At 40.6% G+C, this 15,150-nt stretch overlaps 1 protein-coding gene across 1 annotated transcript in view; it reads right to left on the bottom strand.

Annotated features, from left to right (window-relative positions):
* Positions 1–15,150, bottom strand: part of RBKS (ribokinase) — a 92,170-nt gene that overhangs the window by 20,726 nt on the left and 56,294 nt on the right. Inside the window, exon 7 of the mRNA XM_024118824.3 lies at positions 11,911–12,099. Coding sequence (XP_023974592.1) covers positions 11,911–12,099 — 189 coding nt within the window. The remainder of the gene's footprint in view (positions 1–11,910; positions 12,100–15,150) is intronic.

The raw sequence follows: 15,150 nt of genomic DNA, 5'->3' as shown, positions 1-15,150 counted from the left end.
CACGAACCCGTGTCCCCTGCATCGGCAGGCGGACGCGCAACCACTGCGCCACCAGGGAAGCCCCCCTTGCTAAGGTTTTAACAGTTGTTTTTTCCTCTCCATCCTCCCTCCACCCCCATGCCCCCCTTCTCCCCTACCATTGCTCTTCTTTTAGTCTCTGGCCATTATGAGTTCTGAAGCAGGGCCAGGTCCCCTTGGTAGCCCCTAATATGCCCGGCACTAGGCAGATGTACATGCAAGTCCAGTTCTGGCCATGGGACGGTACTTTAGGAAAACGGAAAAAAAACAGTCTTGTATCTGGCCCTGCTTCAGTTCCTCAAAGTGAAGATGACATTTCTGGTAAGCAGTTACAATTAGATTTTTGGAGCCCTGGGTTTTCAAATGATCACATGCAGGATTAAGAAAGGTAATTTAAAATGTTTAATTCTGCCTGATTAGCTGGTAATTGAGGTGATCTGCTGATGTGGAAGTAATGTAATGGAGTTAATATGCCCCCCGGCATGACAGATGTCTTGTGCCTTGTCGATCAGTCTCTTTAGCAATTACCTTGTCCTCTGTCCTTTTTTTTTTTTTTTTTTAATAGTCAGTGAACTTCTTTTTGTCATCTTCATCCTTTCTGGCAGCCAGAGTCAGCAGACTTTGCACAGACATCATGCCCATTTATTGGTATCATTCCTAAGTTTTAGATGGCTATTTCAGGGCTTCCCTGGTGGTGCAGTGGTTAAGAATCTGCCTGCCAATGCAGGGGACACGGGTTCGAGCCCTGGTCTGGGAAGATCCCACATGCCACGGAGCAACTAAGCCCGTGCACCACAACTACTGAGGCTGCTCTCTAGAGCCCACGAGCCACAACTACTGAGCCTGCGTGCCACAACTACTGAAGCCTTTGCTCCTAGAGCCTGTGCTCCGCAACGAGAAGCCATTGCAACGAGAAGCCCGCGCACTGCAACAAAGAGTAGCCCCTGCTCGCCACAACTAGAGAAAGCCCGCGTGCAGCAACAAAGACTCGATGCAGCGCACCCCCCCAAAAAGATGGCTATTTCAGAGCCTCATTTGGATATGGATTTTCTTTATTCTATGATGCCAATTTCAGAGATGTCATTTACCCTCTGTAACTTTTCCTTTTTTTTTTTCTGGCCTCGCCTTTCTATGACTCCAGGGAAAACAATCCTAGGATATGTTTTAAAATGGGAAACTGGGTAAAAGTGCCGGTGTGACCCTTTGTAATCCAAAACTTCCTCCCCCAATCCTGCTCTGTCCCTAGGCAGTCACTGGCTTGCTTCTGTTCAGTATAGATAAATTTGTGTTCCCTAGACTTTTATATGAATGGAATCATGGTATGCGTACTCTTTATTGCCTGGCTCCTCCTGCTCGGGGTACCTATTTTGAATTCATCTGTTTTATTCCTGTATAAATAGTTAATTCCTGTTTATTGTTGAGTAGTGTTCCATTGTACGGACAAAGCACAATTGTTTTATCCATTCACTTGGATGGACATTTGGGTTATTTTTTGTTTTACAAATTAACTATTTGTAAATATTACAAATAAAGATACTATGAACAACTGTAAAAAAAATGGGAAACTGGGTAATTATTTTGTTTGCAAATCATTAAAAAAGAGCATTTGTATGTGAGATTGATTGTTTCCCGTGGCACTGAAGGACTGTAAGGAAGCCTGTAGATCTTCTAGTGCCCTGAGAACACTGGAGCTCAGTGAGGCTGAGTGACCGTAACACACATACTAGTTACTTTCCCAGAAGGAACTGGAACTCTTTCGTTATTTCAGGAGGACCTGTTATTATATGCCAAGCACTGTATTAAGCATTGGGGTTGCCCAAAAAGAACTCTCTGAGCTGGACCTTGAGGATGGGTAGGAGTTTGCTAGGCAGGGAAAGAGTAGTGTTTTTCCTTTCCTTAAACTGGAGAACTAGTTTGGGAAGATTAAAAAAGAAGAATTACATTTTCTTTAGCCTCTCTAGTTAGCGGTTCAGACCCTTACTTAAAGAAGTTTAACGAAGATATTTTGGTTACAGACTCTAGGAGTGGTGCACCTCTCCTCCTTGATCATTCAAAGACAAGAATGAAGGAAGTGATCTGTGCCTGAACCTTTGATATCTGGCCTGGCACCATCCTGCCGCATCGCCGTCCGTGCAATCCTGCTCCTTGCCCTGTACAGGAGGGGCTGGAGTGAATGGCAGTGAGACCTGGGTTTCTCTCCAGTAACGTACAGAGCCAAGGTCAGACCCCCCTGTGCGATGGTGAGTAGCGCAGGCTCCTGGTACGTGCTACCTGGTTATGCCCCACCCCCCCCCGCCCCAGATATCCAGGTAAAGTGAACATTTAGGCCCATAGGGACCTACTAATGAGCGCTAAGATGTACTGAGTGCTTACGTGAGCCAGGCGCTGTTCTTAGACTATACATGAGTTACTGCATTTAAGTGAGGCTGCACTGTACTGCACAAAGCAAGAGCGGAAGCTCCTGAAAATCTAGAGAAATGAAGCAACTTACAGAAGCCTATAGCATGACAAGTGGCAAGGAGTCGGTGCTGGAATGCCAAATAGCAGAGACTGGACGCTAGGCAGACTGCCACCAGATCAAGAGGGTGTGGTAAGGAGGACATGGATGTCAGGGTCAGGCAGACAGGCAGACAGACCTAGAATCAATTCCTGGCTCTGCCGATTTACCAGCTGGATGACTCTGGGCAGATTGTTTACTTTTGGGGGTATAACTTCCTCCTCTCTAAAGTGGGCATTAGCCTGTCTTGCAGGGTTGTACTGAGTGTGTGAGAAAATGCATACAGAGTCCAGCACAATGCCTGGCCTGGAGTAGTGCCCTGCTTTTCATTATTAGCCAAAGGATCCTTATGTCCCCAAGAATGTGTAAGAATCAAGGAATTTCAGAGGTTGAAGACGACTTAGAGATCACCCACTCCAGACACATCATGTTTGGATGCACAACCTGAGCCCCAAACATAATCAGTCATTTGCCCAAGACTGTCTGCTAGTTATTAGTTAAATCAGGATTAGAACCCAGGACATCATCTGCCCTTAGCCACCAGGACCAATGATTACAGTTGAACCATATGAAAAACTCTTGAGATATTTCACTAAAAAGGTGATTTAGGCTGATCCTGTTAGTTTGCCTCAGCTGATTTCCTCACAGAACAGCTGATTTTTCAGCATTCACTTTAGGTCACTTCTGAAGCATGCTGATTTGCTTTCTTGCATGTGTTAGTCTACTTGGGCCACCATAACAAAATACCACAGACTAGGTGGCTTAAACAAGAGAAATGTATTCCTCACAGTTCTGGAGGCTAGAAGTCCAAGATCAAGGTGCTGGCAAGATAAGTTTCATTCTGAGGCCTCGTCTCCTGGCTTGCAGGAGGCCACTGCCTTGCTATGTGCTCCCATGAACTTTCTGAATGCACATGCAGAGAGACTGAACTCTCTGCTGTCTCTTCTTATAAGGACACTAATCCTATTGGGATCAGGGCTTCACCCTTATAACCTCATTTAATCTTAATTACCTCCTTATAGGTCCTATCTCCAAATACAGTAACTTTGGGGGATAGGGCTTCAACATATAACTTTCAGGGGGAGCACAATTCAGTCCAAGGGCTTGTGTTACATATGTTCCTCCATCCCTCATGAGCCCTTCCATTCAGGTCTGTTTCAAATCAGAGGTACATGAACGATGAAGTACATGAATTATTAAGTACCTCACCATGAGGCATCTCCTACGGCCTGGCCCCTTTTATAGCTCCTCCAGGTCATTCATTAGCCAAAGACCAAGAAATGTGGCAAAGCCAAAGTCTAGATCATTCATTCTGTTATCAGTTGAGAGAATGAGGGCTGAAGAGTTAAACCGAGATATATAAACAGACTCATTCAGAAAGAAAACCTGAACATGAGTGAAGTTTCTCTGAAGACCTGCCGTGCATTTGAGTGATGAACAGAAACAGTGCAGCTTTGACATTTATTCTGATATTTCCAAAGGAAACTGTATAAAATAACATGTTTTTGAGGGAAATTTTTTCTTTAGAAAGATTAAGAAAAAAACTGTCAAAAGTGTGTAGTGAAATATCCAGATTTACAGAGGCTGAAGTGCTGTGGATCTGAAAGGCATGTGGATCTATTTCTTTGGCATCAGGACTCTATCCAGTCAGAGGTCATCCTAAGTCAAAGGGCTACTCAGCCTCCACATACAGAGATTTGGGAGAGCTTGAGAGGTTCTTTATGAGATCAAGAGTGAACAGTGGCTAATTCGGCTCCTTTGTGAAAATAATGCCCAGTTTGCCCTTTGAGAAAGGATATCACCTATCTTACTTGCTAGATGTGGCTCCAAATAGTTTTTTGCTATGTCCCCAAATCATCTTTACTCCAAATTTCAAAGTAATAAGTGAAAAATACAGGTTTATGGAAAAATGCAAACAATTCAGAAGAATATGGAGCAGAACGTAGAGGTCCTCCTTTATAACACTTTCCTATCTCCCATCCTGTTCCCCTTCCCATGAGTAATGGGAAAGTTTGGTGGTTTTGTTTGTTTGGTTTGGATTTTAAATTATACTTTTACTTACAGATAGCTAGAGTTATTTTATTTTATTTTTTTAGAGTTATTTTAAAATCAGTGGCACCATACTATTATCATTTGACCTTCTCCTACTGATGATTATGTAGACCTGTCCAATCGATTTTTTGGTTATTACAGACAAAGCTGAAATAAACATTCTTGTACAAATATTTATATATGTGAACACTTCTGTAGGACAGATTCTTAGAAAGAGATATACTGGGTCAAAGGGAAAACATATTTTAAAAATTGGTATTGTCAAATTGCCTTCCAAAAACATTCTATGAATTTATACTCCCACCAGAATTATATGAGAGCATGTGTTTTTCCAATTTATTTGGACTTTGACATTATCAATCTTTATTTTTTGTTGACCTGATGGACAATGAAGGGAATCTCACTGTTATTTTGATTTGCATATTCCTGATTTCTTGTAGGGTGGAACAGTGGCTCATTTCTTTATCTTTCATATTTCTTCTTCAGTGAATTGCCTACTTACTCTATTCTAAAGAAATGTTTCATTTATTTTTGGGGATGTAGAGCCTTCCCATAACGACACACATTAATCCTCTGCTGTTGCAAATATTCAAGTTTGCTGTTAACAGATATTCAAAAGTACAGACATTCAAAATGATGCATAGAAAAATCTAGGCAGATTTACACTAAAATGTTAACAGTGGTTACATCTAAGTGATAAGACCATGAATATCTGACTTTTTTATACCTTTCTGTGTTGTCTGCTCTTTTCTCCTCTTGAACACTAAGCATGTATTAATTTCATGAGTAGAAAGTAAAAAAAATAATAGAATGACTGATGGGGTAAAGGTGATGAAGGCTCTCAAAGCAATTCTAAAAGAGCATTTCCCAAGGTACTTTGATTATTGGCAGTATCAATGTATACTTAATTCTCCTAAGGTCAAAATCTGAAGGAAACAACAGTCACTTCTTAGATAATAAATTGATATAGAGATACAGTTAGTCTTATTATTTTATAGTTACCTCTTTAGCACCCAAGATTCTATCATTCTTTACCCACTGTATTTTATGGCCCAACCCTTTCTGAAGTATTGGCAATCAACAGTGAGGGGCCCTCAAACATTCTGGCTATAACAGAAGCTTCTGGACAGAAATGTGCAAAGTCTCTATTCAAGGACAAAATGGCTACCGAGCGACAAAGTCCCCTCAGCAACTCCACCAATTATTAACAAATGCAAGGAATGTACATGTTGATCAGAAAGAAGGAGGTGGGAGAAAGAAAGAATGGTTTGCTGGGGAACCACAGTTTAAGGCGCGTCATAAAGACTACCACTGGCAGTGCCCTGGGAGGCGTGGTGAGTACTCAGTCCTCTCAGCAAGACTGGGGCTCAGCAGGAAACAGTGTCTGAGTTTGCCGGAGTTGAGAAACATCTCTTGAGATCACCTAAATTCAATCGTTCTACTTACATCTGACAAAATTAGTTTGGCTTTCCAGTGGCCAGGCGGCTGGGGATGGCAAGAGGGTGTAGGCTGGGGGGAAGGTCACACCAAGATGGAAATAACGGCCCTTTAGATGTTGGATGACTGAACTGTCATTCTGGATGGTACCTCAGAAGTGGATTAATGGGAGCCTATGCTTGTGAGCAGCCTGGATGGCAGAAGGCCAGACCCCAGGGTGGGGGGAATACACCAAGGAGGAGTTACCTTGGAAAACTGTGGGTAATCCACCAGCCCCAGCAATCACCCCGCCCTCATGAGTGCTTCCACGCCAACTGTAACAGAAATGATTCCACTTCCTACTGGTGCAGTCTCTAGTTTGGAGCTGCTTCTCCAGCCCCGAGTTGTCCCTTGGGGGCATCCATGCAGCAGGGGCTGCCTCATGCCTCACCAATAACCGTGGATACTACAGGACTCAAATGCAATGGATAGAAAGAAAGAGGAATAAAAAATAGGGAAGATGAGTCCCCCCTGCCCCTCGCCTTTGATTACTGGCTTACTTACATATCCTGAATTATGATGATTTATTACAAAGTGAGTGATTCTTGAGAAGACAGATTTAGCTTAAGGGCTGAATTCTTGAAATTAAGAGTGTCAATGTAGACTTTAGGACTTAACCATTTACATGAGGAAATTTATAAATCAGGAATTTTACAGAGCTTATAGGCCAAGGATAATTAAGGTTACAATATATCACACTATCACAGTAATCCTAAAGTGTCACCATGCTTATATGTGTGTAACTCTGACTATGGAGCGAATATTCAGTGCAGTCATGGACACAAGAAGGCAAAGCCCCTGACCTTCAGGTTGGAAGGACTTGAGTGAGGACATGAGCGCCAGAGATGGGAAAAGAGACACATCTATCATGTCTTCCAAACTGAGCCGAGGACATCTGCAGCTACTGCCACCATCTCACTTCAGTACAAGGTGAAAAACAGATGTAAAAATAGAGGCGATATATCCAACTATTAACACTGAGGCAAAACTGGATATAGCAGTCTGCAGAGGCACAGCGTAGAGCAGGCGATGGCTCCTGCTAGGGCAGGCTGTCTCCAGTGGACAATGTGCCAACTAACTAAAGAGGTTTCCACCATCCATGCCATTATGATTGGCAAATAAAAACTGGCTATATTTAGGTTGCACAGCAGGATTTTTTTGTTAAGGTATAACATCGTAAGGGATGAGGAGGAGAAGAAAAGAGAGAAGGTTACAAACTGCCTGAGAGCAAGTAATACTCTCCTGACAGGAAAGGGAAGGAGCCCATTTGTTCAGAAGAAAATGCCTCCCTGGGAGTTCCTCACCTCACCAGGTGAATTAGCTACTCTTTACCAGACTTATGAAGAAGCTGAACAGTTGTGTGCAGGACAGGCAAGAATTTTAATAATGAGTGCTGGATGAGAGGAGAAAGACAGCATGAAAAAGCTGAGGGAGACTCTACACCCAGAAAATAACTACCCTTGTTTCCTGTGTCACCTCGGTTCCACTGGGGGGATGTTAAGCGCCTAGTCAGTAGATTCAGTACAGCAATTAAGTGGAAGATTCTTTATCGAAAGAGTATCCACTCATTAGTGAAGTGCCTTTTTGTTGTTTTTGTTTGTCCTTTGTCTTCTCAATTGAGATATCATACACATACCCTAAAATTCACCCTTAAAAAAGTGCACAATTCAGTGGTTCTGAGTATATCTACAAGGTTGTAACGATCACCACTATCTAATTCTAGGACATTTTCATCACCCCAAAGAGGAACCCTGTGTACATTAGCAGTCACTCCTCATTCTGTCCTCGCTCCAGCCTCTGCTGTCAATTTACTTTCTGTTTCGATAGATTTACCTACTCTGGATATTTCATATAAATGGAAGCATACAAGATGTGGCCTTTTATGTCCGACTTCTTTCACCTAGTATAATGTTTTGGATGTTCATCCATGCCGTATCATGTATCAGTATTCCTTTTTATGGCTGAATAATGTTCTATCATATGTATATACCACAATTTGCTTCTCAGTTTATCTGTTGATGAAAATTTGGTTTGTTTTCAATTTGGGGCTGTTATGAATAATGCTGTGTGAACATTTGTGTATAAGGTTTTGTGTAACATATGTTTTTTTTATTTCTCTTGGCTATATACCTGGAAGTAGAAGTGCTGAGTCTGTTGTAACTCTAAATTTAACTTTTTGAAGCACTTCCAGAGCATTTTCCAAAGTGGCTACACCATCTTACATTCCTATCAGCAGTGTTTGAGGGTTCTGATTTCTCCACATCCTAGTCAAGAGTATCTGTTTTTGATTATAGCCATTCTAGTGGGTGTGAAATGGTATCTCATTGTGTTTTGCCTTAAAAAAAAAATCCAAGCCATCTGTATTCATAGTTTAAAAAGACAAAGCTGAAAGTGTAAATGCCCCATCCCTCTCCACTCCTATTTCTATGAGGCAAATACTTTAAATTCTTTTACTGGTTTCTTCTGATTTTATCTTCTATTTCTGGTAGTATGCTTAAAATGTTGTCTTTAAAAAAAATTTGTTTTAGATATTATCTCTTCAATTCCAACAATGGAAGATGAGCATTTAATTCTCTTATCTTCCCCTATGTGCACACAAATACACACTCACTTTATCTTTCCATTTTCACAGTATGATTATAATCTCTATTTTTGGTTAAATCAATAACTGGCACTTACCTTGTTATGACTATGCATTCATAGCCATGTGGTGTACAAAATTTATATTTACTTAATCATACCTTTTCCCCTTAGACTCCAGATGACCTAGAGGAAAAAATTTGCTTTTTTTTTTTTTCATTTCCTCAGTTTTCTACATATTAATTACTACTTCATCCTCAAATTCTACAAGAGCTAAACATCTTTGTGCATATTCAAACACACTGGATATCTGAATATTCCACTATTTCTTTCTTTTTCCTTTTTTCTTTTTTGTTTCTGGGAGACGTTCCTTTCAGAGCCTGCCATGCTCCTGCTCTAATCTGAACTAACTGGGCACGGGCTTCCTGCACAGCCATTGTCCTGGAACTTTCCTTCATCGTCACTGACTTCTCTCTTAAGTTGCATCACCTGTTTCCTGGATCTCATATCTTCCTGTCTTAGTTTTATCCCAGTTTACAATAGCATATCTTCCAGTAGCTTCTTTATTCCTCTACTCCTCCATTACCGTCTTGTTTTTGTTAAATATTTTCTAGTGTACCATTTTAATCGTCGTTTCTTTTAGGTTTTTTTTTTTTTTTTTTTTTTTTTTTGGTTCTTTTCTTAGTGATTGCACTGGTGATTCCACTTAACACCTTAATCTAGTTTAGATTAATACTAACTTAATTTCAGTAGCATACAAAGTTGTTTGTGGATGCTTTCATGCTACCACGGTAGAGCTGAGTAGTTGTAACAGAGCATGTATGCATATGGCCTGTAAAGCCTAAAACTTTACCATCTGGCCCTTTACAGAAAAAACTTGCTGCTCCTGGTCCAGCGTCCTGATCTTCCCGATCCCATTTTCTCTCTCCTGCCTCCAAGCATTAAGCAATCTGTTCTCTCTGAACTCTCACTGTGTTTCACCTTTCCTGAAACCTAGAAATTAACTGCAAGTGCTAAGAAACCAAATGAAAGAGCACAAAACTGTATCAACAAAGTGTGAAAACCTCCTTGGTGCACATCGCTGTACTTAAGATGCTCAAAGTTATAATCCGTCATGATCTGTGAAATCCAGTCCTTCAACATGAAATTACTGAGGATTATTACTATTGATTCAAATCTGAACAGTTCCAAGGCTAGTTTCTCCATCATTTAATCCTATGCCCAAGCAGTACATTTCTGCATGAGTGTTCTATGGTGGGCATGGGTGGTTTTACTCTGATCAGTATCCATTTCCCATCCTCTTATAAGAGTTCTTTGATTTTTATTTGACACTGGGGATGGGGACATGATGTGAGGCACAGTGTGAGTAGGGTGCTGCCAGGGACCACCACCTGGAGGGCGCCTGTCTGAGCTCAAAGCCCACCAAAAGGCAAGCAGAGCTGACAGGGAGAGGGTGAGCAAGCGAGTCTTGATGACACAGTTTGGCTTCTGCATTCTGCCGTACCTTCGAACCTTCCACTTATGTGCACCAAATAAATCCCTTGTTCTGTGTAAGCCGTTTGAGTTGTGTTCCTGGTGCTTATGAGCAAAAGGAGTCGTGACTGACACAGACTTTGAAAGCAGCGGCTGAGCCACTTCTGGGCAGTCACAGAGGTCCAATAGCTTCATGAGGACCCTTCGTTTTATTTTTAGCAAAAGAAGAACAAACTCTTCTGCTTTAGTTCAGGACCTGGAATAGTTTTAGTCTAATGCAGGATTGACTTCAGAACTAATAAGGAATCTCTCAAATTCAGGTTACTGTCCTTGACAAAACAGAAAAACTAATGGTTTCAGAAATCAGTAAATATGATGAGAATAACATCGCCAAGTATAGTTTATCAAATTCCTGCTAAAACACATTTTAGAAGGCAATCAGGGGCTTCCCTGGTGGTGCAGTGGTTAAGAATCTGCCTGCCAATGCAGGGAACACGGGTTCGAGCCTGGACCGGGAAGATCCCACATGCCATGGAGCAACTAAACCTGTGTGCCACAACTACTGAAGCCCACGCGCCTAGAGCGTGTGCGTCGCAACAACAGAAGCCACCGCAGCGAGAAGCCTGCGCACTCTAACGAAGAGTAGCCCCCGCTCACCTCAACTAGGGTAAGCCTACATGCAGCAGCGGAGACCCAACACAGCCAAAATAAATAAGTAAGTATGTAACTTAAAAACACACACACACACACACACACACACACACACAAAGGCAATCAGGATGCAATTTCATGTAATAGAAGCATTCCTTTGCACTTATCTATTTCAATGCATATTCTTAACTAAAACTTCATCAGATGCCCTTAGGCTTCTATTTCTGATAAATGACCCAAATTTTAAAGTCTTTTCTAAGCAAAGAAAGAAACAAACATATTTTATAAATAATAATATGTCAGTTTCTTATAGGTAAAAACCCTAAAATTTTTATTCTTCCTCAACTCTAATTTCTTGTCCTTGACGTTTACTTACTTTTCTAGTCTAGGCCATAAGCAAATAATTTTTACTTCCCCAGCTTTAGAGGAACCCTGAGCCTTTTTCTAACTTGTTTCCTTTTCATCCCTGCTCTGTAGCCGTGACTTGTCCACTTAACCTGCTTGTCCTTAACATAGCACCTCACATAAATGTCTTAGTTTTGAACCTCCAGCTCTGTTACTTCCTTGCATTAGGATCTAGAGCAAGTTTCTAAGTCTGTAAAATGAGGATAATAATAGTACCTGGCTCATATGGTTGTTGTAAAGATTAAATGAGAGGTATGTGAAAGAGACACAGTAAGCACGTAGTAATGCTATTATTACCACAATATAATAACCAGTGGTCCTTGTGATTTCATTCCACACAAGAGGCTTGTAAGACCCGGCGATGTGTTTATTGTTTAAAATCTAGGCCCCATGAGGGCAGAGACTTTGTCTTGTTCATCACTATATATATGCACCTAATATGTGACTGGCATATAATAGGTATTTAATAAATACTTATTTAATGAACGAATGAATGAATATAGGTAATATGGGTATAATTTTACTGATATTCCAATTTTATAGATGAGAAAACTGACTCAGAGAGGTTAAGTGACTTGTATAAAGTCCTACAGTGGGTTAGAAAAGATTAAGATACAGCTCTCCTGCCTGATTGTCCTCTTCCCCCATATTACCTCTAAGGGCCTCTACCGCGTGATCCAAAAATTCAGGTGCAGTATCTTAGTTACTAAATGACGATTTTCAAGGGCCAAAGAGGATTCTGAAATTGAAAAACCTACCGTAGTATCCACAGCCTTGACGTTCTCTGTGGGAATGTGCTTTGGGACAGGTTCTGTCTGTGACAGCATCACACATCCTTTAGCACCTAAGGTGATGATTACAACCTGGCAGCCCCTTTCCATGAGCACCAACGTAGCCTTCCCAGCATCCGAGGGGCTACTGACCTCAAGGCTGGTCAGAATCTCAGCCTGAAATACATACAAAAAGAAAAGAAACGGTGGTGAGAATAAGTAACTGGGTCTGCTTCTAGATTAGATCTGTTTTTCTAGGCGATGTCTCCCTTCTTTTTCATAACAACCAATGCACTGGGGAACTTTGGTAGATAGTGGCTCAGGAAAATAAATAAAATAAAACAATAATAACAATGACAACAAAAAAGCTATAAAAGACATTCTTGGGACAACTGGGGAAATTTGAATGTGGCCTGAATATCAGATGACAGTATAGAATTACTGATAATTTTCCTAGGTGTGATAATGGTATTGTGGTTCCTCTTAGGAGATGCAGGCTGAAGTATTTAGGGGTGAGGGATCATGCCTGCAACTTTCAAATAATTCAACCGAAACAAAAATACACACAGGGGAGAGGGGAAGCCAGTGCAGCAAAATGTTAACAACTGTTTGGGTGTAGAGGATATGAGTGTTCACTGTATTGCCCATTCAGCTTTTCCTTATTTGTGATGATTTTCATAATAAAGAGTTAGGAGGAACAAAGAGAGTTTTACAAAAGAAATAAGGGAAGTGGGGAGGGAGGAAAAGAAGAAAGGAAGGGGCCACTGACAATGATTTTTGGTATAAATCATACCCATAAATTTCACACCTAAATTCTTTTAGGCTTCTCTTGGGCCATAATGCCTTTTGCGTATTACTAGTTTGCAGACCACTCATTTCTTTTGTTTGTTTTGCTTGAGCAAATGGAAGCAGAGTAGGAGAGGCTCTGATATACAGCAGAAAAAGCAATGTGCTGATGTTCAGAGACCTCCACTATTCACTAACTCTGGAAACTTCCCCAAGTCACATAAAGTCTATAAAATGTAGGGCTTGGACAGGATCAGTAGTTTCCTCCTAGAATATAAAAAATCCTCTGGATGAGGTAGGGGTGAGGGGCTGCAGCCCTGCTTCCTCATCCCCCAGGTACCCGCCCAGCATCTCCAGGGAACCTTTATGGTTCTGGGATTGGCAGCTGAAAATTCACTGGACTAGATGAATTATATGATACTTTTTGACTTAGAAAGTTTATAACCAAATTTTGTCTTTTCTCTATTACAGTTTAATCATATACTATCTCTTCCTAAGAATGGGTATATCCCTCCCTGTGCTTGCTCTGAATGTGCCCAGACTAACCCTTCTTGGTGCCTGTAAATTATCCCACAGTGTCTGCTCATTCTTGGTGTCAGTCTTCCCAGAAGCATGTGTTTCATTAACTTGACCATGTACCCCCCAGCCCCCCTTACCATCTTTTCCATAGACCCTTTCTTTCAGTCTGTGTGGGTTATACTGTGAGGCCACTTTCTTTTTTCTTTTTATAAGTTTTGCATTGATCTTCATTACTGGGATATTTGTGTTGAGCTGGATAGTTTATTTTTAGAAATATCGATTTCTTGTGGTTTTTAAAAACGTTTTAAACAGCTATTCTTTAATGAAAAATCTTGAACATGAAAAATAATGCACAAACACTCATGTACCTACCACCCACCTTTAATATATTTTACTTTATTAAATTTTACTTTATTTGCTTCCAATATTTTTCTTTAAAGAAGTAAAATGATATCTTTCATATATATGATTTAGCACTATACTTTTCACCTTAACATTTTAAAATTTGTGTTGATATATGTAGCTTTCTAAAAAAAACTGCACTGTATTCCATACTGCAGATATATGCTACAGTTTAAACAAAATCTGTTTCTCTTTTTCATGGACACTTTGGTTTTTTCCATTTTCCCCTTTTACAAGCATGTAATCCTTTTTCCTCTGGCTATTTAAAAATATTATCTTTATTAAACCCCTTGATTTGATGCAGTTCCACTAAAATGTATGTTAGTAGAAAGTTATATTTATTTATCTTATGCGGTACTTTTAACACACTTCTGATCTTTTGAGGGCTCGTGCCTTTTCTCAGTTCTAGAAAACACCTTGTCGTTTATTCTCTAACATAGCTTCTCTTCAGTTCCCTCCATTCTCTTATTTTTTTGAATTTTATTTTTTTTATACAGCAGGTTCTTATTAGTTATCTATTTTATACATATTAGTGTATACATGTCAATCCCAATCTCCCAGTTCATCCCCCAACCGCGCCCCCTCCCCCCCGCCTCTTTCCCCCCTTGGTGTCCATACGTTTGTTCTCTACATCTGTGCCTCTATTTCTGCCCTGCAAACCGGTTCATCTGTACCATTTTTCTAGATTCCACATGTATGCGTTAATATATGATATTTGTTTTTTTCTTTCTGACTTACTTCACTCTGTATGACCGTCTCTAGATCCAAACACGTCTCTACAAATGACCCAATTTCATTTCTTTTTATGGCTGAGTAGTATTCCATTGTATATATGGGCCACATCTTTTTTTTTTTTTCTAACATATTTATTGGAGTATAATTGCTTTACAATGGTGTGTTAGCCTCTGTTTTACAACAAAGTGAATCAGTTATACATATACATATGTTCCCATATCTCTTCCCTCTTGCATCTCCCTCCCTCCCACCTTCCCTATCCCACCGCTCTAGGTGGTCACAAACCACCTAGCTGATCTCCCTGTGCCATGCGGCTGCTTCCCACTAGCTATCCACCCGACGTTTGGTAGTGTATATATGTCCATGCCACTCTCTCACTTCGTCACAGCTTACCCTTCCCCCTCCCCATATCCTCAAGTCCATGCTCTAGTAGGTCTGTGTTTTATTCCCGTCCTACCCCTAGTCTCTTCATGACATTTTTTTTTCTTAGATTCCATATATATGTGTTAGCATACGGTATTTGTTTTTCTCCTTCTGACTTACTTCACTCTGTATGACAGACTCCAGGTCTTTCTGACCGGTGTGAGATGATATCTCATTGTAGTTTTGATTTGCATTTCTCTAATGATTAAGGATGTTGAGTGTTCTTTGATGTGTTTGTTGGCAATCTATATATCTTTTTTGGAGAAATGTCTATTTAGGTCTTCTGCCCATTTTTGGATTGGGTTGTTTGTTTTTTTGTTATTGAGCTGCATGAGTTGCTTGTAAATTTTGGAGATTAATCCT

The sequence above is a fragment of the Physeter macrocephalus genome, chromosome 12, assembly GCF_002837175.3.
Source record: "Physeter macrocephalus isolate SW-GA chromosome 12, ASM283717v5, whole genome shotgun sequence".
Classification (NCBI taxonomy): domain Eukaryota; kingdom Metazoa; phylum Chordata; class Mammalia; order Artiodactyla; family Physeteridae; genus Physeter; species Physeter macrocephalus.
The sequence above is the reverse complement of the archived record's forward strand: the minus strand, read 5'-3'. Positions and strand labels throughout refer to the sequence as shown.